The sequence below is a fragment of the Osmia lignaria genome, chromosome 14, assembly GCF_051020975.1.
Source record: "Osmia lignaria lignaria isolate PbOS001 chromosome 14, iyOsmLign1, whole genome shotgun sequence".
NCBI classification, from domain to species: Eukaryota; Metazoa; Arthropoda; class Insecta; order Hymenoptera; family Megachilidae; genus Osmia; species Osmia lignaria.
Genome location: NC_135045.1, coordinates 1,356,839 through 1,384,671, shown reverse-complemented (window position 1 = coordinate 1,384,671; position 27,833 = coordinate 1,356,839). Strand labels below are relative to the sequence as shown.

General features: G+C 38.4%; 3 protein-coding genes across 10 annotated transcripts in view; 1 reads left to right on the top strand and 2 right to left on the bottom strand.

Moving 5' to 3' along the window:
- dgo (ankyrin repeat domain containing protein 6 diego) overlaps positions 1 to 15,141 on the bottom strand; it is an 82,783-nt gene extending 67,642 nt beyond the window's left edge. The window contains exons 1-5 of one of the 8 annotated variants that reach the window (XM_034335460.2): positions 15,031 to 15,141; positions 14,327 to 14,474; positions 14,159 to 14,221; positions 14,045 to 14,081; positions 11,965 to 12,064 (exon numbers count right to left, since the gene is read on the bottom strand). The gene's annotated coding sequence lies outside the window, so the exon portion shown is untranslated. Of the gene's footprint in view, positions 1 to 11,964; positions 13,312 to 14,044; positions 14,082 to 14,158; positions 14,222 to 14,326; positions 14,475 to 15,030 lie in introns of those variants that run through there. The other 7 variants (XM_034335461.2, XM_034335467.2, XM_034335463.2 and 4 more) reach the window with 7 other exon arrangements.
- On the top strand, positions 15,139 to 17,289 carry LOC117609306 (protein ST7 homolog). Its single transcript, XM_034335472.2, has 2 exons — positions 15,139 to 15,881; positions 15,951 to 17,289. The coding sequence occupies exons 1-2, from the start codon at positions 15,458 to 15,460 to the stop codon at positions 17,072 to 17,074; spliced, it is 1,548 nt and encodes a 515-aa protein (XP_034191363.1). The 5' UTR covers positions 15,139 to 15,457; the 3' UTR covers positions 17,075 to 17,289.
- Positions 17,290 to 18,302: 1,013 nt separating this feature from the next.
- Positions 18,303 to 26,378, bottom strand: fwd (phosphatidylinositol 4-kinase beta fwd). Its single transcript, XM_076692285.1, is given in 14 exon segments — positions 18,303 to 19,213; positions 19,292 to 19,764; positions 19,845 to 20,221; positions 20,303 to 20,617; positions 20,710 to 20,940; positions 21,025 to 21,155; positions 21,253 to 21,416; positions 21,497 to 21,631; positions 21,718 to 21,835; positions 22,084 to 22,988; positions 23,914 to 24,100; positions 24,103 to 24,157; positions 25,854 to 25,976; positions 26,115 to 26,378. Coding segments are annotated over 13 exon segments (3,324 nt in total). The 5' UTR covers positions 25,899 to 25,976; positions 26,115 to 26,378; the 3' UTR covers positions 18,303 to 19,025.
- Between the last annotated feature and the right edge of the window lie 1,455 nt (positions 26,379 to 27,833).

The window sequence follows — 27,833 nt, the reverse complement described above, 5'->3', positions numbered from 1 at the left end:
CATGCAGAGAACAAAAGCAACAAACGAACGTACCAACAGAATCTCTGTTCCCTTTCTCCTCTCCGTGAGAATGGATCTGGAGTTCCTGGAAGCGAGCGCACGACACGAACACGACCGGGCTGGCATTAAATGTTAAGGTTTAGTGCTAATGGAAACACTTTGCTTTCGAAAGATGTTTGGAGAACGTTTAACCTGGCAACGAGTCTCGCTTGAACGCATCCAGGGATGAGGAAGAATTTACCCAGCAATTGCTGATCCTGTACGCGTGTCAATTATCTGTTTGTTTTCGCGTACCATTTTTGTTTTTATCCCGATGATACAACACGTACTGTATAGACCTTAGATTATAAAAATTAATAATAGAGAAAAATGAAAGTCTGAGCCAAGAGGTAACAAGCAATTTGTTGCAAACACAATGTTTTCCTCCATAAAGACATCGTCGGATTTCACGTTCCCTACTGAATTTTTCCCCATCGTCAAGGTAATTCCGTGGTTAATTGGGAAAATGATTTTATCCAAAGTGCACGTTTACAAATGGAATCCGTTGTCGGTTCAGTCTGACCGAAAGAAATAGCGGACAATTATCTACTCATCCCCTTCGAATGAAACACGCCGATCCACTCTGAAACGCATTCCTCTGCATTCCTGCACTTACCATTGCAACAGTTTGCAAGAATCGTACGATTCTCGTAATGGCAAGTGCCGATAGGGTATACTTGGTTCGACGATTAAAACAGGCAAATAAACGAACCAATTCTAATCATAAAACACCGCACGATGCTTGTTAACGCGACGACAACGTTTCTATTATTTATCGTATGTTATACGTATAATTGTACTATAAAACGGTCATGAAACACCTATGTTTTATTCAGAACCCCATGAGGTCTCTTGGAAATTTTCTTTGAAGATTTTTTTTTTTTATTTTAACTTTATCTTTAGTAATTATTCTCTAATCATTTTTATATGACAAATATTTGTATAGAGAGAATATATTACACACCTTCCTCTGAATTTAAAAAAGAAATTTAACAATTATGTAACCAATGAAACGAGTACCGTTTAAAACACCAGTACTCTAAAATGCTAATGATTCAATGAACATAATTTACCAAATCCTATCGTGTGCCTGATATCTCTTAACGGAACAACGATTAAATTAAGCATTCGATGTTTCAAAGTAAAATCACCCGTTGCCTTCGAACAAAACTTGCCGGGTGATTTGTCAAGGTAATTTCGCTTGATCTTCAAAGGTAGCCACCACGCTACTATCTTATCCTCGGGTAAAAGTTTACAATTAATCTCTTCGGCAAGCTAAACGCATGGTTTTCTAAACACACGGTCTTGTACACGACACCCTGATAAATTCAATTAAACCATCCTGTGCTATCGCGCCTTTAACAGATTGCGCCCAGTTCGTGGTAATCACCCTGACCAGATTCTCAATCGCAATTTTATATCGTGTTTCGATAATGCTACCCTAATGCAAAGGTGTATCAGACAGTGTAGACAAAAGATCGTTGAAGACCTCTATTTTCTATTACAATGGAGAGACGATTAGTCGCGAACGTGACTCGCGTAATTAGCACAGCTTCGTTAATGTCATCGATATTCTGAATAGCCGACATTGATGACTCATTTTCTAATAATCGAAGATAATCATCGACAGATAATTAGATCTTGGAATTATCGTAATCCTTTCGTAATTACCAGTTATCTCTTAATTTCAACGAATCGACCAGACACCATTAGAATCGTCTAAGAAACACGGACCAGTTTCAAACGAAACACAGTAATCAAGGAAGAACCGTTCGCTGTGAAAAATCTCGCGGTTTCACAGACACATTTACATACGGAATTACGGTATGGCGGAGCGATGCATTCGCAGACTCGGCCATATTATTTGTCTCGGCCAGCTTACACTTGAAGCGGACTTTTGAAGCATGACGGTCGTTTTCTCAAAGAGTCAGAATGAAAAATGCAGCTCCATATACGGTATCAAGCTCGATGCCTAACTCCACCATTCCCAAACGAAACATTAGCGAGGCGTGCATTAAATGTGGGCGTGTCCAAGCTTCAGTCTCGATTGAGCCGAAACAAAACGGTTGAATGATATCCAAGATAAATGGTCTACTTCCTTTATATCGCAATTTTCTCTAGGGAAGCCTGATTCGATCGCGGGTATACGAAGGGAAGGTGGGACTGCGACAGTCGAAGTATAAGAAGATCAGAGCCACGCTTACCAGCCTCGTGACGAATCCCTTGATTCCCGTGACAAATTCTCTGAGCTTCCCTTCAATTATTTTCATTCAACATAATTATCGCCACCTAATCGATCCGTTCAAAGGCTCTCTCGAAGAGAAACACTGCCGCAATAACGAAACACTTGTAAAAATAAATTTCGTAAAATACTTTTAATTGAAAATCGCTAGCTAAACGTAAACGCTTCGGGAATCGTTAGAGAGATTAAGACATTAATTTGTCGAAGAGAAAAAAAAAAGAATCCTCCCTGAGAAATCCTCGCGAATGTTAACCATTAACGCGTTCTCCGGGGTACAAACGACGCGGCTTGAAATTTATCGCTCGGCGAAAGGGAAATCACCGCGCAAACGTTTGCATAGCGATGACACGTGGGCGTGAGTGAGAAATGCGTAAATTTACATCGACAGCAAGGTGTACTAGGTACAACACGCGCGCGTGATTGTCGGTACAAGATGTACAAAGCGCGCTGTTAAGGGCAAAACGTGTACGAAGAATCGTACTCGCATGGCACTTCGAACGCGAACTCATGGGACATAATGTATTGCACGGAACAGCGGTTATCTCGTTCTTTACGGTTGCTAACATTAAGATATTTTATCATCACGATGTGCTAATGTAGTTTCTAGAATACAAGACGAGTTCCTTGTTATCGCTCGCCTACGATTCCAGGGTATAAACTAGCAGGAAGTGGAATAACTATTTAGCAGAATCCTCGATCAAATTCTACGAGAATCGTCGATGTTTGAATGGAGAAAATCTAATAATAAAATAAAGGAAGAGAAGCAGACTTTGAATAACATTAAAATTACAGAGATCGGAATGATCCGTGACTAAGTGGGAAGGCTAGGCTCTCAATTACTGAAATTGACGCTGCAGCGAGCGCGTTAACTAGACTGTTGTTCGCGTTACATCATCGTGCCGTAACAGTCATTGAACAGCCTAATGCAAGGATCGGTACGGGGGATCATTAACAGTTTTTCTAACGGTACCACGGTGTATTATGATCGTGAGATAACGCGGGATCGGCGATTTTTTCAGAATCTAACGATGCAAAAGCCCATGGTAGCCGGCCACAATAACCGCATCCTAGCGTGGCCCCGCTTCCTTGTTTGCCGCGTTACGTTCTGCATGCAAGAAGATCCTCGCAACAATGGCCGCCAGACCGCTGTCCGCTATGACCACAAACCCTCTTCTCGCGACCAATTACGAATAATGAGAGTAAATCGCGGTGTGTAATCGTTCGCCTCGAACGGTCCGGCCTGTACAGAGTTTCCTGTTCGATATCAACGAATTTACCCTTTTATAACGGGCCTAGAAGTTTGCGGTTCGAAAAATTCTCTCCAAGTTGATGTTTATTAATGCTGGTGAAATATCGAAATGTCCCGAGACACGAGTATTGGTTCCGGGAAATTTTAATTGAGAACAGTTTACGAGCTCGAGGAGAGAAAGCTATGTAAGAGTATCTTGTACCATTTCTTGCCTACGTTGTTATTTTCAACGAAAGATACGAGACTCGATCCCCTCGTTTTCTAGTCCATGTTTCAACCTCGTCCCTTCTCCCTTCCACCTCAGCCATTCCTCGTGTATTCCAAGCGATAGAATTAAAAACGTGATCCATTGACCACCTCGCGATCCCCGAGTATAACGCATTATTCGCGGTGCAAGCTTCCATAGCGCAACCAGACCCCTACAGTTTTATTGAGCCGCGTTAACGTCACCGATGGTACTCGCGAACGACGGGATCGTTCCAGCCTCTGTTCCATCGGGCGTACAGAGGTTGGTTTTCTTGAAAATCCTGCAAGACCAGACGTCGGACGAGTTTTTCTCTCGAACGTCGTAGCTCTGCTACGCTGAATCCACCGGTGCGGCGACCGGCTCTACGATCAACCGAGTGTGTCGGACGGAACGATAGGATTCGACGAAAATAAATATCAAAAGCCCTGCTCGTTTCTACTTAACCGTGAAATAATAAGCCTTACGTAGCGCTTGTACTATCACGGTGGCAACAGAACCATTCGCAGTTCCCTCGCCATTTTCTGCCCACATTCACGCCTACACGTGTACGGGGTGTACCTTGGGTGACTAACATCGATCCGATTCGATGGAGACACGTTTTCGAACGATCAGAAAAAGTGTGTAAAACGTTTTCTATACCTTCTATGAATTACACTGTTGTATCGCAGTGTTTCTCAGTCAAGGGCGAACTGGTTCCTTTGGGATTTGGAGAAAATTCTTGATAATTAAAATTAGAGCCCCGGAAAAAATTGAAGTTCCTGTTCACCCCCTGTTCGCAGCCTCACTCGATTCTACCCCTTTTTAAATAATTAAAAAATGATTATTTCTTCCCGCGGTTAATGGTCGATTCGTTAAATTACCATTTCTACGCGATATTTCTCGGAAATGGGAAAACGTACGCGAAAGCGTGCAGGGACAAGCGATCCGATCGCGTTCTTATGGGGGATCCCGCCCAGAGACCAGGAGAAACCGCGCTGTATAATTGTTATATGGCGTAGTAATCGAGCACGCTGTTCTCACAGGAGAGCCGGTCGATCGAGAATGCGATCGGCGTGAAAGTACTGACAGATCCTAATGAGCGTCGTGGAAGAAATACGGGGAGGATATACGACCTTCGGTAGCGCTTTAAGGCTACCTTTGTTTTTAAAGCCAGAGATCCAACCAACTACCATCCTGCCGACTATATTTTACAACTGTTCGGCCTTCTACCTTTTGAATAATGCTGTCGACAAATAAATGAATAGGAAAAGGAAGAAACGCAGAGGTGTTGCTTTTGATCCTACCGAGAGGGACCAATTTAATTTCTTTCCCAGACGATTTTTCTAATAATAGAAAATCTTTCCTGAGAAATCTTCCGTTTCGCGAGTCGCACCTCGTTATCGAAGGAAAAAGATGATACAACGATAATATCCTCGAGACGATGCTAAAAGGGACTAATCGTTAGAGGTTGTATTAAAGTCACGCTATTTAACTTTAACAGCCGCGTAAACTTAACATGGACGCAAATGAACCGCCTACGTTACACGCTGCGTTAATGTCCGTGTTTTGACTGGCAAAGATTCGATTACTCGCGCAAACGAGATAGAAGAAACGCGATGATATTTCATCGAGCGAATAACGTCGAGCGAGGTTCTAGGAATCTCTATGCACGGTTTATGCAAATTGGAGAGTCGTTCGGTTTTGCTGATAAGAATCAGCGTTGAAAGCTGAGAAAACTTATTAAGAAAGAAATCACGAAATGCATAGTTTCAAATTATACCAAGGGAGGTACATACTATGCAGAGATGAGAAGTTGACGAGCGGGACGACACAGGGAAAAATGGAGAACCTCGCACGCTCCGCCCTGTCCCCACTGACTTCGTACCGTCGCGCTTTGTCGCGAAGTCTCATTTTTCTTTTTCGTCAGGCCACGCGATTAGTGTGTGATCGGCCAACAGCGCGCGACGATCTAGAATGCGTGTGCGTGAGGCGTGTCCTCTCATCTCTCTATAATACGCGACTCTGACTCGAGAAAAAAGCTCGGGGGTAATCTATTCAGAAACACTTGCAACGTACAATTGTCATTTTACATCGCTTGGAAATGAAGGGAAGAAAGTAACTTCCCCGAGGGTAGATCTCGCATCAAGGTAAGCCCCGAGTTCCCTTAAATGTCTGACGATGCCCTGGCACTCGAAACTCTGTTATTATCCTTGATTTCTCTATACCGTTGCGCGCGTTTATCCGTGTAAAGTTAAAGACAACGGGGCGAGCCACGTATTAACGTAATACGAGGCGATTAGCGGATGTAAGGAGAAGCGGGACGAGGGAAACGCGTGTACTTTCGTGGCCAGACGAGTGCTAAGTGACGATGTCCTCGGCGTCGTTACGCTTTCTGGAGGCAATCCGGTCGGGATCGTTCTGCTTTTTCCTCGTCGAATGAGAACGGTGGTAAAAAAAGTTTCGCTGCCGCTACACGCCCAGTCTACTTGCTCGGAGGAAAATGAACGAGCCACGATGAAAACGCATACTTCGATCGGGGAAAAATAAAAGCCGCTCTCGTTACCTTTCCTTCTACTCTCGGCAAAACTGTTTCTATCTTGGAAACACAGGCTACTTCTTTCGATACTTCGTTGATGGGATATTAATGAACATTCGTGGCGCTATTAATTCCTGATATTTGGCGTTCACCAGATCGCAATTGTAGCAAATTGGAGCGATTTACCCTCGCGAAAGGATAAACGTTAATAGTCTCTTCGAACACGCAACGTGTTTCATTAGCGTAATAACGCACTGTACGAGTGTTTATAATCCTCATCGAGAAATTAATTATTAGCTGAATGATTGAATGTTAGATTCGTAAGGTCGATCGATTAAACGAGGAAGGAATTTTAATTGATCGGCTGGCTTATGAAAAATTCTGACCATCTATCAATGGTCACGGTGAATCTGATTAATAAACGACAGAGTTCTTTTTGTGGGACACTAATTAAATCGCTGCTCTAGCTGGGACATCATTAGCCTAACTTCTAACGAAACGAAACGAAATCTCGCCATCGCGAATCAGTTGAAATTTGAATAATTAAAAGAAGACGAATCATTTTTACTAATTGAAAATGGTATTTTAATTCGATTTTTATTCTAAAAGGAATGGCGTTTCACTCTTTGCAAGAACTCGGAGCGAGAACTTGGAAGCGGAATCTATAGGACGAACGGAAACAGGGTTTCAGAAAGGAAGAGGAGCGGTAATTATGCATACGATCTTCGAAACGATTCATGCGTGCAACAGATTGGATCGAGCGATCTTCTCCTTCTTCTTCCTTTTCTTACTCCACTTCCCTACCCGAGTTTCTCTTTTATTTTTCACCGTAGGTATACATCGTGATTATCTCGTACGGACAGCGCGATACGCTACTCGCATGCGTTATATTCCATTTGGCGATTGGACAGAAAATTCCGATTTCCGGAATCCCTTCTTACAGGGACAAGAAATTTCTACAAGCCCGATTATCCTTGTCGAACGTTCGATTTCCGATTTATCGGAATTCACCGTGCAACCTTGACTCGATCCTCGCTTATCTGCCTCTTTAATCAGGCTTGTTAACGCGCATCACGCTCGCCGGGATTAAGTAGGATTTCATATGCAAATTTATGACACTGTGCGTACTATGAATCAGTCGGTACAAGAAACTCGTTTACAGAGTCTCCATCCAGACAGGATTTTTCAATGTTACGTGCGGATAGTGGGACACCGAGAGGATGTTACATCATTCATTGACAGATTCCAGGCTGAACGTCTTACTAAGAGGATCATCGAGAATTGAAACTTTCATTTTTAATTACTTTAACACGTGTAGGCTACTTATTTTTCACTCATTCAATTTTCAAATTACAAATGATAAAATTACAAATGTGTCGATCCAATGTCGCACCAGGTATTGAAGTTACGATTCTCCGATTAGCATCCCTGCCGTTTCATTCATCTTGTTTGTTCTACTCTCTCTTTCCTGCAATTTCACCAGGAATTCCTGGTGAAACTTAGGATGCTATGATCGCGGTATCCGCGGCTTCGATAAATCAGTCTGGCAAGGAAACACGGCGTTAACAAGCCTCGATTAGATAATTTGATAATTCCAAGTGGAATCGAGTCTAAGACGGGGGTAGCCACGATGTATCTGGCCTTCTCGTGTTCTATTAATTACAGCTACGGGCAATCGAAGTTTCTTTAAACGCGACCAACTACAAGGCTCCTCCGTTACGGGTTTCGAGTAATTTGAATTTTCTTTCGATCCCGAGGACTGATTATTGCTAGACACGCGGATAATTAGAGCTCGTATCCGATTATCTCCCAAAGAAGAACTAACCGTTATCATACGAATACTTCAAAATAATATCATTTGAAAAACAATCAATTGTAGAAACCTTGCTTTTCGTGAAAGAAGAAGAAGCGTTAAATGTTGGCGGTGGTAAAACGCGGAGATGCCAAGGCGATAGCAGGAGCGTAGGTGAAAGAAAAGGGAAAAGGTGCTCGTGGTGAGGTGGAAAAGAAGAAAAGAGAGAATGTACGCGCGAGAAGAGAAGACCCCCTGGATACGTGTTTGCTTAACACTTTTGGCTCGAAAGGAAACAAGCGTAGGAAGACTGTCCGCCGCGAAGTTTACGGCCGCGGAATAAATTATCGTCGGATTCGTGCGTTCCTTCGAATTTCAGCTGTGCTACACGAGCGTAGATATACCTCGATCGCGAACCAACAAAGGGTGAATCGTAAAATCTGATCCGCCCTTCTCGGTCGACATTTAAATTCCCACAGGATTTATCAATTACACGTAACTTTTAAATTTAAAAAACCTACAATTTCATGTAGGAGAAATAAGAAGAAAAGAATGTTGTACAAAGGAAGATATGTCCCGAATAGTTACCTGACGTCTGACAGAGCGTACAAAGCTCCGGAACAAGCCGATATAATCCGTGGATATTTTTCAAGCATCGCGAGCCACGCTTTTCGAATCTCGTTCGCCGTGAAATGGCTGAAAGATGCAAATAAAAGCGGCGCGAGGAGAAGGATAGGAGAAAGAAATATACGCGTTCCTCGCCACCAGCGGTGTAATTTGTCACGTCCGAGATTAAGAAGTCGGTGATACCGAGAACAGCGAAGAAATGCCCGATGTCACCCCGTGTATCGCAGATACGAGAAACCGCAAGGAGGATTTAAGGTGGTGCTATCAGCTTGGAAGACTACAGTGTTCAGCAAGACGTGTAATACGCCATTTTCTATAGTAGGATTATTTCCTTTCATTTTTTATTTCTTTATCCTTCTGCGGTTGCAGTGGACAGACCGGTCCGGATGTTGCTCGTAAAATCGAACACCCCAGCTGTAGTTCGTCGCGCTTTGTTCGAGAATCAATTTTCGGTCGGGACCCGAGGATACATATTCAATATTTATTATTAATTACACTAATATTTCAATACCGATCAAAATAAATAATTTTATGATGGTGCCCTCGATCAATTCCCTCTTTGTTCTTTCCAAGGTTAATTACACGTTCGATCTGTTCCAATATTCTGTAAACCGGTAACAAAGTATCGATTGTAGTGCCGCGATTAGGCTAATTAATGCACAGGACAAGAAGGTACAAGCACGCGTGACGAGATATTAGATAAATGGATCGGGTTTTGCCATCCGCTACCAAGAAATTTTACGCTCGACTACCTTTCGAGACGCCAGGCGTTCGCGTATTTTACAGTTTCGTGCCACGGTAAGATCGATCCGAATCGATCGATCGCGAATGATCATTCGAAAAAGTCAGTCGCGATCGTCTACGCGCGAAACCCGAAGCGGATAAGCGAGGGCAATGCGCGAGTCTCGCCGTTTCACGCGAACACCTGTTATCGCTCTAACGTAATTTATTATTACAGCTTCGTAATTTATTATACGATCGTTTACACAGCGCGACGTCGCGGGCTGTTGAATTATGCAAAACCGAAGGTGTTGATACGTTAAACAATTAATGAGGGAAATATGATAAATATTCTAGATAAATTATATCAGAACTTCGAATTAATACTATTAATTATGATTTTCTGTGAACTAAGATAATTGAAATATCAGGCTTGCTTTAGTTTTAACAACCCTCAATTATGCAAATTGTAATTAGTCTTACAAGTGAAATTAACACCGTTTTATCGTTTTGATTAATTATTTGTCGAATTCTGAAAAATCTACGCATTCCTTCAAATTTCTCAACATCCTCATCCACTACAATAAAAGGAGCTAATCACCTAACAATTTACAACGTTGAGCAATATCACCACAAATTACACCGTTTACTTAAATCGATCGATTCGATGCAGACTGTACGAATAAATCTTTTTCCCTCAACGTCCATTAATTTCACGTTTGATAATTATTTAATTATAGTACGGGACAACAAGTGTAGCGAACGCGGAGCTCGTTGCCCGTTTTCAGATTACGTACGTATGTACGCACAAAGTAGCGTATAAAACAAGAATGTCAATAACGTTAAATACATATTCGAACGTTAAAATACGAGGCTCGGTATTAACCTGCTTATCAAATCCGTACACGCGTGTCCTTCTCGGTACTTTGGAATACTGAATTATCGTTATGACGGCAATAACTCAAAAGATACTATGAACTTTCATCACGGTTGCGTTCATCCCCGAAGCAAGTAGATAATAAAAGAGTGCAGGTCTAATTACTGGCTGTCCCTTTGCAGAAAGGTAATAATATTCTGCACTGCCTACGGATGAGACTCTAAATGATACACGTTACAATTTGAAAATATTTCATTCGACTAGATTTATTTATTAAATTAACAAAATATTAATTGAAGCCATCTTTAATCCTCCCCTTAATCCATCGCTATTCTTACCTATTCAAAATTGATTTCTATTCTTTCATTAATAAAATAAAAATTGATAACTCGTTACTACCATTTGGTAGTCGATATGTTAGAGGGAAATTTGCGAAATCCCCGGTGCTGCATCTACCGATGCAATCGCTATAATATATCTCTACACATAAGCAAACGTAAATGTTACGCTCTGCTGCAGCTTACGATACCGGCCACGCGGAATTCGCTAGAATTTATTTACCTTGCAAGGTCGTCTTTTAATTCGCCGAACATAAATTCAACCCCTGATACAGTGATTTGTTGAAGCTATTCCTGCTTAACTCATTCAGACCGCTGCTCGTCCGATCGTTATACTAATTGTAACAAGGATTTTATTCTTTCTAATCATTTAAATCCTTTGCATATTTTCACTTACGTTATCTCTGTGTACGTACCGAAAGGGTTACAGAAAAGTTGAATAGAGCTTCGTTGTTACGTGACCAACGGAAGACGCGTTATTATCCGTGCCAACTTAACCGGATGCATATTGAATGAATAAGGGAAAAAAATATTGGCACACGTGCCGGCTTTATGCATATACAGTCTGGACAAGGCATTCGGAATACGTTCGTTAGGCTATACACTCACGTTTCGCGGTTCGTCATTCTTTCAACGTGCATGCGAACCTTACAGCTCCAACTTCTACGAAACGACGCGACGCACCGTCTTTCGTCGTTCCGTCGAAGAAAGGAACAGCTTGCACGTACCGGCAGCCATTTGTGATCGGAGTTAAGTAAAATTCTATTGTAAGTAAGCAACCGGTGGATCTCTAAGTTTTTAAGAGATTGCGATTGAGGCATTCGGATCACGTGGGAATGGGCGTGATTTATAGAATATGCTGTATTTTTAGGCATTTTAAAATATCGCTTATTTTTAACACTTTGACTGCCACGTTAAAACTATTGAAAATTCCATTAACACTAGATTGCCGGAGCGAATCAATTTGACTCATTTACGATTTTATTGTTATACGTATATATAGGAAAACTTAAATAATTTTTTTTAAACTAATTCCTTCCCCTCCCCACTCTTTAGTTCCAATATATAGTGTTAAGTATTACTTTTGTCTTCACATATTATCTTTAAAATATTTCATTATATTTTTATCCACAATTTCAAGTATCTAATACAAGTATTTCTAATTAAGTAAGTCAAAGAATTCCTAATACTATTAGTGATGGATTCCTATCGAAATTCAAGCGTCGCCCATGTATGGGAGATGTAGCGCTCAAAGTGTTAAAATTCTTAAAGAGTTAAGGTTTAGTATGAATTATTAAATAAAATATTAAGTACTCACCAGCCGTACATGTTTCATCCAAAGTGAATCACCGCTGCTCGTAATCCAATCGCAGAACAGTAAATTACACCATACTTCCACCAAATTCTGTCAATTATATCTGAAAACAAATCACAATCACTCGTCGACACGAACACACGATTCCCGTGATAGAGATCAATCTGTAATTTTAAGTAATTGTTGCTCCCGATACGCACTGCTACCAAAGTCGAGCCACCTCTCACTTTCGACCGTCACTGTTTTCAAAACAAAACCATCCTGGCTTTCGATGCCGTTTTATTTTAATTTAAACGTCTTAATATTGATTACGTCGAAATTAAGATTTTGAACATTCCTGTTTACCTTATATCGCTATTTTTCCTAATGAAGCGTAATCCGATCGCGAGTGTATTGAAATTCTATTGTTTCGAAAATAATTATTGCGAAAAGAGGAATGAAATGCGTATCGCGAATCGGGTTGCCCGTGGCGTCTGTCCTATGCGGCCGTTGATATCACCGTCGAGCACGTTCATTGTCGCGTCTAGAGGTCACACTCTATTAAGAACCTAATAAACAAAGTACTTCCTAGTTTTCACAAATTATCTACTACGATATGTATCTCGGCTGCATAATAATTATCTCAATTCTTTTAGAAATATTTATTCCAGCTCTATAAAATTAAGGATACCAATAAAAATTTCGGAATTCCAACACAGAACAATCCGAAGGAAGAGCGCAATGTTAATTAATATTCCAAATTGACTGTAACTAAATATAAAAAAATTCTAGGCCTAAGCAATTCTGTTTTATTACCGCGTCTCACGCGAATTCGTTATCAACGGAAGACTCGTTTGCGAGACGGAAAGTTCATTTACCGATTCCCCAACATCTTTCGCTTCTCTAATCTACCAACAGGAATCATTAAACATAACGAACAATCTTATTAAATATACATTAAACATTTATTCCCAAGTTCCTCGCCGTTGAGCACAGGAAATACCAATTAATTTATGGTTTCACTTTTCTTCTATTCACGTCACTATTATAATTATCCAGAACGTTAAAAAAAATTATAATGATAATAAAAAAACAAGTACCTAAGGTGAACGAATTAAATCCTCATCACCGTTGATTAATCATTTCGTCGTTGTTTCACTTTGCACTTTTGTTAAAATAATTATTATTATTTAGACCGTTTGTTTTTTAATGATTCACAAAAAAATAGAGAGCACAAGTGTACACAAGTGTAGATACCTAATGGTACCACGAAATTATCGACGGATTTATAACGTACGGTCAAAGACGCGTTCGCCGATAACAACAACGACCTGTACGCAAGGACGGTCGAAGGAAGACTGAACCGTGGATCGTAGCTCGAAGCAACGAAAGCCTGGTATCGTATCGAACAAGGATCCACGGGATCTCTCTCCCTCTCTTCCCCACCCCCCCACCACACCTGTTCCTCATCCCCTTCTGCCTTTCGATTCTCCGCTCATTTTCAACCGCCACGAACAATTTTCTTTTGCTCTTCGCCGCCTTAAACCGTCCCTTTCTGTTCGACCAACGAACGATTGCTCTCCTCGAACACGCCTCTCCTCACGAGAGACGCCGCAATAAATGCAAACCAGGAACCGATCCGCTCATACTTTCCCGCTCCTACCTCCTCGTAGTTTACGACGCCGGTAACAACTTACGGCTGCCGATCGCGATTTTAGAGGGCTCGTGTTCCCATCCAATGGATTGCTATGTTAAAACGACTTTAACCCTTTCGGTACCATCACTTTTACCGAGAACTGTTATGTTTCTATATATTCAATTGTCTGGATTGATATGTTTGAACGTTTTTACTTCTAATCGTCATACAAATATTTCTATCGTATACAAGTACTGTTTTTCTTGTATGTGAACGAAATAAGGTTAACTATGTATAAGATATACTGTTAATTGATTTCTATGTAGCTAAGACGACAGCCGTTAAGTAGGTTGATTTGGTAAAGAAAACAGCTTGAAGGAGTAAACATAACGAGGCAAGCGTGTGTCGAACATGTAGAACGTTTTTTGCTAAGTTTCTTAAGATCTATTTATTTGCTGACAAACTCACCTATGCGAAGCCACGGCATCGTGTACTGCAGCGAGTCCTGTCAAAAATGTAAAGTTGAAGGTAAAATATGTACTATATTATTATTTTTTAATAGGAATGTAATAATGATCGTACCTTATTTAGTTGATGCGTATTGTCCTCCATCTTACGTAATCGTCCCATTGGATATAGCTGCACCTACAGATTTCGCAGGTTAATGTTTTGTCGAAAAATTTTTCAACTTCAAAATTTATAATTTCGTATCACTGTCTTTTACATTTTTAATTAAAATGTTATACCTACTTCGTGTGTACAGCCAGAGGGAATGTCGTATTCTTATAATCGAATTTATACACAAAAAACACTGTGCAAATCTTCCTCTCACGTTTTTGAATTTTACGACGCAGTAAAAAGGGAAACAATGGCGTCGCCTGGCGGCAAACGCCGGAACCTGGAGACAGGAAATGCTTATTTTAAATAAGAAATTTTTATAATTTTATATTTGAATGTTACTATGAGTCAAATAAGATATTAAAACCGATAATTTCAAAAATTATGATTTTCAGGCCCATAAATGTCATTAGCAATAAAAAGCAATTAATTTACTCTTTCGGTAACGCTGTTGTCTTATTCCATTTTGATCCGATAATGTCGTGTATGACACGAAAATGGTAAAAGGATAAAAATATGCAATCTAACAGCAGATTGCTTCGATATATCTCCGATAGCAGATAAAGACTTCATTGTGAAGCTTTTGGTTATACGTTAATTATAAATTGGGATCAATTTTAAAACATTTTTAATTTATGGCGGTCTTTTCAAAATACAAGTTTGTCGAATTTTTCGGTCTTGTGCTGATTTTGACTCATTTCTAACAAAAATAGAATCAATGGAAATCAAAACTGTACCTTTCCAGTTGCTAGTACGAGGTGTGATAAAAGAGGAACTGGTAAAATAAGTACGACTATCATACCAACTGTACTCTCTATATGCAGACTTAACCTTACCTGGGGGTGTCTGAGATCCCTAAAATCATGATCCTTCGAGAGCAAAGACATGTCTTTTTGTATCTATAGTCACTGTAGCAAGCGCTATGAATTTCGAAACCTTGTTGCAATGTAGGGCTTCTAATTTCGGTAACTTCAGAGAAAATAAATGCTGTCACAACTGGTTACAATGAAAGCATTTACGCACTGTTTCAAAATTGAAACAAGAAACATGTGTAAATATTAAGAATCATTCTTCAAAGCTTGTTTTATTTTTCTTAATTCAAAGAAAATACCGGAGTGTTACACTTTCCCGGTGATGTAAAAACACAGTAAAAACGTTTACAGTGTTATGACAATTATTAAATAACACTGTCCGTATAACAGTAATATAATAGTGCAATCTGGAACGATAAAAAAAATACTTTTCACTGTTGAAGTATTATAAATGGCCCTATTATTCACAAGCATGTGGGACTCTACAATGTTTTTAAGCACCTTAACCCCAAAATTTTATGTCGCCCTTACTGGAACATCATCTCTAATCTCCGGATTAATCCTTATTTTCGAATGGTGGTACTTTAGAAAATATGGTACTTCATTTATTGAACAAGTATCATTAAATCACATTTCTCCATGGATTGGAGGAGGTGACAGCGGGTCAGATGGAAATAATTCAAATTTGAATGGTTCCAATTCCAATCAGCAAAATGTTCCAGAATGTAAAGTTTGGCGTAATCCGATCAATTTATTTAGAGGGGCTGAATATCAGAGATTTTATTGGGCTACAAATAAAGAACCATTAACATATTATGATATGAACTTATCTGCTCAAGATCATCAAACATTCTTTACCTGTGAAGGTGATACAGGTAATTGTTTTTAAAAAGGCAATGCCAGCATGTTGTCAGATTTGGATATTGATTAATTGGTTTTAATAGGTAAGGCTGAATATGAAATAATGCAAACTGCTTGGAGGGAACGCAATCCAGTAGTGCGAATAAAAGCTGCGCATAGTGCTCTTGAACGTAATCCTGATTGTGCCCCTGCATATATATTGCTTGCAGAAGAAGAAGCTACTACCATTGTAGAGGCAGAAAAGATTTTGAAGCAGGCTTTAAAAGTAGCTGAAAATAATTATAGGAAATCTCAAAGTACGCAACATCAAGGATCAATTGCAGAAGCTATACATAGAAGAGATACAAATGTATTGATATATATTAAACGAAGATTAGCTATGTGTGCACGAAAATTAGGAAAATTAAAAGAAGCTGTGAAAATGTTTAGGGATTTAACAAAAGAGGTTCCACCAATTATGAATGTTCTAAATATTCATGAAAATTTAATTGAAGCTTTATTAGAAATGCAAGCGTATGCAGATGTTCAAGCAGTATTAGCAAAGTATGACGACATAAGCTTACCAAAATCAGCAACTATTTGTTATACAGCAGCATTGTTGAAGGCGCGAGTAGTTGCTGATAAATTTTCAACAGATATAGCTAGTAAAAGGGGGTTGACCACTCCAGAAATGATAGCAGTTGAAGCTATTCACAGAGCTGTTGAATTTAATCCTCATGTACCTAAATATTTACTAGAAATGAAACCTTTAATTTTACCTCCTGAACACGTCTTGAAACGAGGCGATTCGGAAGCAATTGCATACGCATTCTTTCATCTTGCTCATTGGAAGCAAATGGAAGGTGCTCTTAATTTATTACATTGCACTTGGGAAGGTACATTTAGAATGTTACCTTATCCTTTAGAAAGAGGACATTTATTTTATCCATATCCAACTTGTACAGAATGCGCTGATCGCGAACTTCTACCTTCGTTTCACGATGTAAGCGTTTATCCTAAAAAAGAGTTACCCTTTTTTATTTTATTTACAGCTGGTTTATGCTCCTTTACAGCACTCTTAGCACTTTTAACGCACCAGTATCCTGACACTATGGGTGTAGTTGCACGATCAATGCTTGCCTGGTTTTCTCATCCATTTTATTATATTTTAGACAAGTTGGAAGCAATTTGGCCTTCTAATTTATTACAACAGCTCTCTAGAATATAAGACATTTATATGATCTCTGTAATCATGACTTATTGTGATATTTATGATACTTATGCTTTCATCGTCATGTACATCACTTATATATTTACATCCGTACTTTCCGAATTTCTTATGACTGATATCGTAATACATATGTATTTACAGAATTAACTATTTACTTAACGTTGCCGGTTAAAAACGTCATGTAGCGATCAATGTACAATCAAATAAAAATTTGAATATCTTTGAATGTTTACCTATTTTTCTTTTCATGTGTGATCTGTATTAAAAATTCCTATCTAATCTAGGATTTCTGGGTATATCAATCAACGTTACAGATTTGATTAAATTTCATATTTATTTAATAATTGATATTATCAGTAGCTCATAATTGCTAGCGAAAGAAGAAGGCAAATCAGAGATGTTAATTGTTTAAAATTGTACAGAAGATTGAAATTTTTATTATATGAAATTAATGGAAAAACACTTACGATTCGAGTGTAGGAAACAGTAAAATTTCACGGAATATAACAAAAATTAGCACAATGATATTACGTAAACGTACAATGTTAAAATGCAAAGTGTATTGAGCGTTATGCAATATCAATTATTTCATGATCTCTGATCCGCCTTTCTATCATGAGACGGTTACGACAGAAGAAAGAGTTAAGACACTTGGAAGTCAGAGAGCCCAAAATTCGTTGATGGGCTGGCTCGCTGCGACTTTGATTTTGCTTCAAACATTCATTCTCAATTTAATCTTAACTGATAATTGATAAAATTTGTCACTTTATATACAATACTCCTTTACTTTATAATTTACTTACTTAAACAAACATATTAACGCAGAAATACTATTAAATAACTATCCTCACACAACTAAGATATTTTCGCATTATGACTATTTAATGTATGTATGTAATAAGAACATGTAAAAACTTTCAAATGTGATCCTTAAATTTTAACTCTATAGTTACTCTTAATTATTATAATTAAACGTATTTATAGTAATAGTAATCTATAAAGTAGGAAATATTTTGAGTATTCGTCTTCTGTTAATATCCGAGCTTTCGTACACGCTTCTTTCACTCCGAATATTTCATTCGAACCTTAAATACCATGTAATTCCTTCATATTAATCGTGGTGGGATTATTTATTGCCGAAAATTATCTATGAAAGGAATTCGACAAAAGTTTATGCAATGTATTTATGTACAAATTATAGATTGTCCTTTTTATAATAGATCAGTTTCTTTCTTTTTTTTTTTTTTCAGTAGATCAACACACGTAGTCACTTCACTGTGTTCAAATTTGATCGTTCCACCATTTTCTACAAATAAGGCACCTTTAACAAATTACGCTGTTATAGGCTATAACGATTTAGCAGTCCAACATTCAGTCAGTTTCACCAAGTCTGCACCGACCATAGTTAACTCGTTCTTGCCAATAAGGCATACATAGTCATTTGAACGTATACAACAAAACCAATTATACATATTTAATATTACTTAACGTAACGATAAAAATTTCATAAATTATTCCCTGTTTCGTTTATCGTTTCTTTCTTCATCTTTCTTTTTTTTCTTTTTACAGGTATACGTGGCATGAAGTTTTTGTAAACAACACTTTTCACAAATAATCCCTTAATTATTGATAAACGTAGTATTTGTACAAGTTTTATAAAAGGCAACTATCATATTATTTTAAGAAACTAAGGAATAATTTAAGAGAAAATAAAAATTAATATACTGAAATCAGCTTATCCTATCTGGAATAAATCTATGTTTTAGATAGCATTTCCTATGTACCGATCATACTCGCGTGTGATCGAGTAATTAGGTTCAAAGATACTTTGTGCTTACGGAATGCTACAAGTTTAAACATTTCTGGAAGGAATACCATATTATCAAATTTTGTTGTTTTCTTATAAAAATCATTATCCTTGCCATATAAACAATAATTTATGTTATTATTAAAGGGTGCCATTTGCGAAATATTGATACCGATCATATAATTTAGTTGACCACGAATGAATACTGGCTTCAACTAAGTCCTCCACATGTCGACGTAACTGATCCTCCGTCAACGTTAGGTGGAATCTATTTTTCAACCCTTGAACCGTTGCTGCACCACCACTTCGAAAGCACGGAAGTTGTGATCCTGTAACAATAAACAAAAATATACAATACATTTCTAACAATAATCAACTTTTAAAGACTTTACCCAAAAGATTTTTACCTGATAACATGATCTCTACGAGATTAACTATTTTTTCCATATGCTTTCGTGCTGCAATGAACCCTTGAAGAATTAAATTTTTGAATTCTTGAAACTGTTTAGATTGACTTCCGCCCATTACTTCTACAAACTCAGGGGTCAATTTAAACGGGCTGGTCTCGAATCCTAAATTTCTTGGCGAAGTTGAAAGAATAAATCCAAAATCTATATGTATCAGATGACCATCGCGATGAAGCAAGATATTTCCATTGTGACGATCTTTAACCTGAATAAGATAACAAACGAGACAATATCCTGCACAACTTTGAATAAAATTTCTTTGCGCGATGGTAAATGCTTCTGACGTAGACGGACCAAATTCTCTTTCGAAATATTGATAAAGCGTTAATTGGCACTGTTTCTTCACTTGGTGAAGCGATACAGTATTTAAAATTGGTTCGATTAAACCGCTATCATTTGATAAGCATAAAATTCTGTAAAATAAAATTGAACAATCGATAAATTAGTTTGCAATAATATTTTTAAGTATATTCGATAACAATGCCGTTCGTACTTGTATGGTCGCACCCAAAGGGGTACGTGTTCATCCTGCCAGATTTTTTGTAACATTGAAAGTAATTGCGAAGCAAGAAGTTCTTGTCGAAGATCATCGCCGCACTTTACGATAACAGCAAGAAGTCTCCAGGATGCCAAATGACCATATGGACTGGAAGCTCTTATGCGACGTTGTTTCAGTTCCCATGGTTCCTTCAAAACGGCAGCCGACGGATCTTCCGGATCATGATTAAACGTTGCACTAGGCGCAGCAGCCATTTCGCTTAACCGCCTCTTTATATCACCAGGTACAAATATTGGTTCTTTACTATCTGATGATTCTTGGCTTAATTGAGATATCGTGTCTCTATCTTTTGGTTTACGAAGTTGTAAATACTATAAAGTAAAATCCATCTAATTATCGAACTCGTTCGAAGGAAGATATTAAATACTAATTATCTATATATAAATAAACACCTGTTGCGTGATTTCATCGTCTTCTTGGCTCCAACAGTCGTTAGGATCATCATCGGGGAAATTAAATGCGACTTCCGTATTTCTAACGGAATACGGAGAAATATTTTTAACCGGAGTTTGCCTAATCGGTGGCATGCTATGTTGTGTTTCAGAAGAAGATATGTTTGATGAATCAATTACATTAGACTGTTCGCCTCCTGTTAAATTTTCTTCTGATTTAGTATGCCTTAACGAGCAACCCACTATTTTTGTCGGTACAGGCGATGTATAAATATCTTCTACTTCTAACACTTCAACATAAATTATATACGGTGCCTAAATATTTTAAAACACATTAATACATCTTCGTGAAGAAAATAATTAGTTAAGATCGTAGAAAATTATCGAGTTTGAAAAATCTGTTTCACCTTATCTTTACTATTGAGGACAGCGGCGTATTGAGGTGGCACTCGTACGATATGATGTGGTACTGAACTGTGCAAAGGAAGCCACACCCTTGCAGGGAGATTCAAATTGAGAGTATTAAGCTCTGCTATTAATTGAACAGTTTTACTTTCTTTTGTTGGAATAGTTCCAAGTAATTTACCAATTGATATTAATGCTTGTATAAATTCGAGTTCTGGAGCAAGACGCGGCGCCTATAAACACAAATATCATTTTAATTAACGTTAGAAATAATGTAACATAGATTATGATGTTTAATGAAAATTATATCAAATTACATTGCAAAAGCAGTCGGTTTTTTGTCCTCGTAAATCATTTACCACACCTTGGCAGGAATAAAAACAGGTACAACCATTGTCAAATGCTCGACCAGAGCTCAGGTCCCCAAGACTTACTTTATTTATTGTACCTTGAAATAAGTTTCAGACGTATGGTTAAATTCTAGTTCATTGCATATTTATTTTTAAAGTTTGTAATTATGATATTAATTTCTGATATCTCTCTACCGGAATGGCTACGACGTAGTGTTTGAAATAATCCAGTGGCATCAGATTGAGATCTTTGGTGTGTCTTTTTATTAGGAGATGTAACACTCTGCATCGCAGTTAACGGTGGTGGCGCAGGTGTTTGCAATCCAGCTACACGTTTTCTATTCTCATTTCCTTTTGGCCTAATATTTCATATAAAGAAAATTAAACACAAAAATATTTTATACTTCTCCATATTTCTTTGCTCCAATTTATGCATTACCTGAGTTCATCTGAGAGAATAAGATTTTTTAGTTTGGTCCCATGAGACTTCTTTTTAGATGGTAGATGAGCATCAGAACTATATGCATCTAATAGCCAGGCACATTTTAACGAAAAATCAGCCGACTGTCTACACCTAGAATAAAAAATTTGATAATTGAAAAATTATGCATAATTTTGTCACTCAAAATTTCATCAATCTCTTCAGTAATATACAATTACCTATGGACAAGATATGGATAAAGAACTTCTGTAACATCATGAAGTTGTATGTACATTACAACCAATTGTGGCAAATAGAAGTCCACATCATTATCTGGGAAACTAAACATCTTGTTCCCTAGAAAATTTTATTCTTTGCATTTCTTTTCATTTATAAAACAAATATCTTTATTAATACTAGAGTAGAAAAGAGTATCTTCTAAACATTATGGATTGCAGTGAATCTGTTCCCATTAATAAAACATCAACTCGAATTGAATACAATAGTAACAATAGAATCAGCAAAATAATTAACAATAAGATGTACAAATTACAATCAATTTGAACATAAAATATGAGAAAATCAGGCAGGTACATTATACCTACCAAGATAGCTTTGAACTCCAGGCTCTTTAGAATTGAAAAGATAAGAGATCGCCATGGACATGTCGAAAATTTGACTCTCAAACAATCTGAGCAAACATCCCTCGGATGGTTTCGGTTGAACAGTCTCTTGCCTTCGACAAACGATACCAGTCTGTTTCTTAACAGCTGCCTCGATAGTTTCCGATTGCACGGTCGTTCCGCAGCACAACGTCATAGCAGCACCGGTCAGTTCACTCTGTTTATCGTTCACCGATGAAACTTGTAAGGAATTTTCGAAATCCCTCGCGTCGACCGTCATATCGTCGTGTCGTTCTTCACCGGTGTACTCGTGAGTCTCTAGTTCTTGAACGGTACAGACCGTTTTTCCGGACCGCATTACCTGCGAATCGGAATCACTGGCCGTGTTCTCATGTTTATACGGCTCACTAAGATCACCGGGATTTTTTGATGAAGGTTCACTCAAGTGCACCAGCTCGACGGGTGACACCGGTACCGACACTGACACTGGAGCACTACTTTCCTCGCCGTCCACCGCGTCCACGCTATCCATGTCACCTGGCTGGGACAAGGACGAATCGAGGCTCTCGCGACTGTGAAGGTGATCGACGCTCGACTCTCTGGTGGCCGCGTTGGTCGCGTCACTGGAGCCGCTGTCGGAACCGCAAAGTATACCCGAGTCGTCCGAGCCGAGACTGGCGAGATCCTCGCGTTCCCGGCTGCGCCCTTTGCACGCCGGCACCGTGGCTTTAGCTACCGGCGTTGGCGTCGTCTCGCATTCTGGACTCGGCGTAACGTCCACCTCGGGGATTCGTTGCAACGCGGAATCGAGACTTCGATTTCTGTGATGATGCGTCAACGTGGTCGCGCTTGCCTGCGGCACTGGCGGCAACAGGATACCCATTGACCTGTAAACATCCCGATGTAATTAACGATGCAATCGTTGTACAAATAAAAAATTCTTCTATTTGTATGTCCACAATTATGTACAGTGGGTCACAAAATTATTCGCTCATCGTTTTAAACAGAATACCCCGTTTAAAATTGGACCAAATGATTTGAGGCTTTTTAAGAAGCTATAAAAATTAATTTACTTTGTGAGATATGTACTTTTGCTGTTTTAAAAAATTACAGTTTGTCGAAATCGTGAAAAAAATAGTGTTTCTTTCAAATTTTAATTTTTATATCGGTCACTTTCTTAGGTGAAAAGTCACGGTTTTCGGAAACTTTAATTTCTTGTAACTTCTAAGTGCATTAACCGATCTCAATGAAATTTTTCGCATACATATAACATACTTAAATTTACAAATGACATATTTTAAATTTTCATTACCTGCTAAAATAAAAAAGTTAAAAAATTTCGACAAATTGTAATTTTTTAAAACGACAAAAGTACATATCTCAGCAAATTAATTTGGATAGCTTCTCGAGAAACCTCAAATCATTTGGTCCAATTTTGAATGAGGTATTCTGTTTTAAACGGTGAGCGAATAATTTTGTCAACTGCGTTTGTCGTGTTTACTCGTCATTGCTTAATTTTAATTACCCATCCCGTAAGGGATATTTAACACTAAATTCCACAGTTAACTGGATATAGAGATAGAAGACATATAATCTGAATCACGTACAAAACTAATTTAACCCTGGACAAAGACCGGGTATATCAGCTGGTATATCCATAAGATAAGTGTATTCTATCATGGCATTGTGTATAGCTATTATAAAATTGCAGTTAATACTGGATCCACTATGCGACAGATAACGAGGCGAAAAATTCTGTTATCAGTAACTATAAATGTACTGCGGAAACAATTATGATCATAATATAAATACCTAAAATCCAAACTATGATTCCGTTGATGCGTGGTCAGTCTACTACGGGTGTTGATCGGTGGATTTGATCGTCCGTGGACAAGAGGAACATTACAGTTGGCTAATTTATGCCTTTTGATGTGTGCCACGCTTTCCTGGCGTGATGATCCACCACTAGGTGTTACAGCCACTACTTCGCTCATATTAAACTTGAACGAGCATCAGCTCGGCTGACAGTCATCTGCTGTTCATGTTGATCGTTTACCTACGAGCATTGAACAGGATTGATTATCAAAAATAATTAAAAAAAATTTTTAAACATACTTTAACCCTCTATTGCATTCCGTTCCCAATTGGGAACTTAAATTTCAAATGTTCTATAGTAAATTAAGTAGACAATACTGAAGACTCTGAGTTGGTTCCAAGTTCACATTGCGCAATTTTCTAATAAAATTTTATTATTAATTTCATGACCACACTCATTTTTAAGTAGACTAACTATATATCTTTTTCAACTCGTCATAAAAATTCATGCAACAGAGGGTTAACATATTTCGTCTCCCTTTCAACCCCCAAATGAACCGCCCCTGGTGTTAAGAAATACTGATGACAAAATAAACGTCGAAAGACCGTTTCAAGACAATTACGATAATAAAAGATAAAATTTGTGCAAAATGTGATAAAAGATTATGCATTGTTTACGAAGCGATTACTTAACCAGATAGTAAATCAAAATCGACGCAAAATATTTGGAGTCACTTTTAAAACATATATAAACCAAAATATGAATTAAAAAATCCATCGTATCTTAGAGTTTGACCTATGATTGATACACTAATGAATAAATAATACGACATAATTAAATGTTGAAAGAAAGGAATATTATAAAAAAGAAAGTATTATGTGTTTACATAAGAAGTCAATCGTGCTACTTTGTAATCATATTACGATTGGAGTTCGAGTGTTTCCGATTAACTTTTAATCCGCCAATTGGTTTAAAACGGTCAATGGCGGGCAAGTAAAGAATCGTGCGATTCGACGCATACCTTTTGCTATCTAAAATTCCATGATTCGGTATCTTGCAGTCGTAAACAACATTACATCAGAGTCCCCAAAGCTGATAATCAAAAAATTGAGAGTAATTCTGGTTCAAAGTTCGGCTAAGAGAACATATGTTTCATGAAAATGTAAATTTCGTGAAAAAAGTGATGTTTTAGGAATGCGCAATGATGACCAACTACGCAAAGCGGCACCGTGACAGGAGCGTGAAACTCGTGCTTGGTACGAGAAAGTTGAATGCCAGTCGGAACAAAGCGTACGTCAGAATTTTGTTCCCTACTCCACCGGCGCGCACAGTAGTTATGAAAAATTCTCAATTATTCGTTTGTTTTTCCTTCCGTCTACGTTCCAATTTCAAATGAAAAAAAAAAAAACGGAAGCCTTTTCTAACGAGAAAGAAAAGAAAAATATGTATTTTTTTAGATTAACATCTATGTGAAACAATTTCACGTTATCGTGACTGAAATCGTACGAAACGTTTTCCTTTCCCGCGAGATTAATCGACGAAGCAACCGGCCGAGTGAAATCCCTGGGAGAGGAATAATTCAATAAGGAGGAAAATGGAGCGAAGTCTAAGGTGTGGTATGCCGGCTTTTTACTCTCCCTCTTTTACTCAGGGTCTCGTCCTTCCGCTTGGTTCGTATTCACACGCTGGCCAGCGGTCGCGCAGCGATGGGTGTGCCAGAAGCACAGAAGCTAAAGCTCTAACTCTATACTCAATACTGACATCCACTGGTATCCACACCCCCATAAACCCCCATGTTATGCCTCTCCCTTATTCATATACAATTTCTATTCAATCAAATCCAATCGAATGGAAAAAATTATTCATTTCTATTTATCTTCCTAAACACATCAGCGAACGAGGTGAAAGAATACATGGAAACGTCAAGCGAGCTTACCTCGTACTTAAATTCGGTACTTTGTTGCGACTGAGACTGCACCATGCGTCGATTGTCTTCAATTCTGTCCGTACGGTATGTGTGTATAATATAGTACGACGAGCAGTAGTATTACAGAACGAGCTAGAAAAAAGAGATAGGAGAAAGAGAGAGAGAAAGGATGACGATGATGCAGCGAACCCGCGAGTACGCAAAATGCCACTAGGTGCGAAAAAGACAACAAGACATCCTTTCCAATGGCAGACGCAGACTGTCACGCACCGATTTGTCGTCGCTCGTTTTCAAGCGCTTTTACACAATGCCTGGCTACGCCCTTAACGTTGAACGCACAAAATCACACTTGATCACTTTCGTTTTTTTTCCCCGTGACAAATTGCAATAAACACAGAGACGAGTGGGTACGCGGGTTTTCTCGGCCCGGGATTGCAACTAAAAACACGCACGGAGGAACCTCCGTGCCAACGCAAAAGGCGACCTCGCCAAGCTCGACTGCTTCTCGCACGACGCACTGAATACTACTCTACTCACTGCTGCCAACAAAAGGGATGCAAAGTCCGGGCAGGCATAAAACACTAACTACTGAGATATTTCAGAACCCTTCGCTTGCTAACGATAACAATTTTTCATTTTTATTCTTTAAAATTCTGATACCATTGAAAATCTTATACGTAATACAACTTATAGATTGAGTTTGTGTTGAATAAACAGAGTTACGACTATTATAATTAAATAATATTATAATAAATAAATTCGAGTGATCGAAGAATTCTGAAAGCATTCGGCCCTGACGCACATGTATCACGCAAGTACACACACGTGCACGAGTATCTTGTACGTATATTTATTATAGCTAGACTGACAGTATCATCGTGTTTTTATTTACGTCAACGCGTTTGTGGCTATGATGATAATATGATGTGAGCTGTCAATATCAAGAAAACCGAGCTCTGATAAGGATGGAATGCAAATCAGCACGACAACCAGACGTGCTCAAAAATCATTTTATTGTAATTGTTACGACAAAAAGCCACGCATATGTGTAAATTTTCGCAACGACACGAAGTAAAAGTTTGTTAAATACATGGGTGCTAAGCAACCAGCGATTGCGCTCCTTTTTTTATATGGAAAACCAACTAGACTTAGGTTGGCAGCGGCTGCTCGGCTGTTCAAATGAGAAAGGTCGTACAACTGTAGGTGCAGCTGTACTTTGCGTATTAAACTAAAGACCGGCATCGGAACTATTAGGAATTTGCACTCCAGATGTATCTGCATACCATCATACATAAACAAGCATTAACGTTTTCATTTAAGATTCTCATGTGTTCTAACTGTTCCTCTCGTTTCGCACGTGTTGAACTAGAAGTATGAGAGGTATGCATATTTTATATCGTGACGATTGGCAAAATTATTTCTCGCTGTTAATTGTCACAGTTTGTACAAGAATCGAGTAAACGTGTCTTATCTTGAACGTATACTTATATACAACTAGAGAACTATGACGTCACGCGAGCGAATATTCCATAACGTTAGTATCTTTGAATACGGTAATTACACCTTTATAATAGATGAACGTATGTATATAGACTTTGAACGCTGAATGTTACAGAATCCGTTTATATATGTACGAACGTAACAGAGTTCGTATTAGAAGGTTCAAAATTTATGCTCGTATTTTCTTATAACTATTTTTATAACGAAACGAGGATCCATGAATCTTCGAGTAAAAGCGAAATGTTCAATGCTTTTCTGTAATTTTATACGCTTTCTAACCGTGTATTAAAGCGAACTGTCATCGATTGCTCGGCAATCATCGAATGCGTTACGCAAATTACAGGTGATTTCACCTGTTATCAAGTATTGTTCATCTAATTTTAATCACCTATTATTACAAATCACGATTAAACGGTAACTTCTCATTTTTAATAGTTGTTACGAAACTCGCACATACCAAGGATTCACGGTTCATATTTTTCCCGTTTA

Coding starts and splice junctions, on each gene's coding strand:
- LOC117609306 (XM_034335472.2), top strand. CDS start 15,458: ATGGCCCTATTATTCACAAGCATGTGGGACTCTACAATGTTTTTAAGC. Junction 15,882..15,950: donor TACCTGTGAAGGTGATACAG/GTAATTGTTTTT, acceptor TGGTTTTAATAG/GTAAGGCTGAATATGAAATA.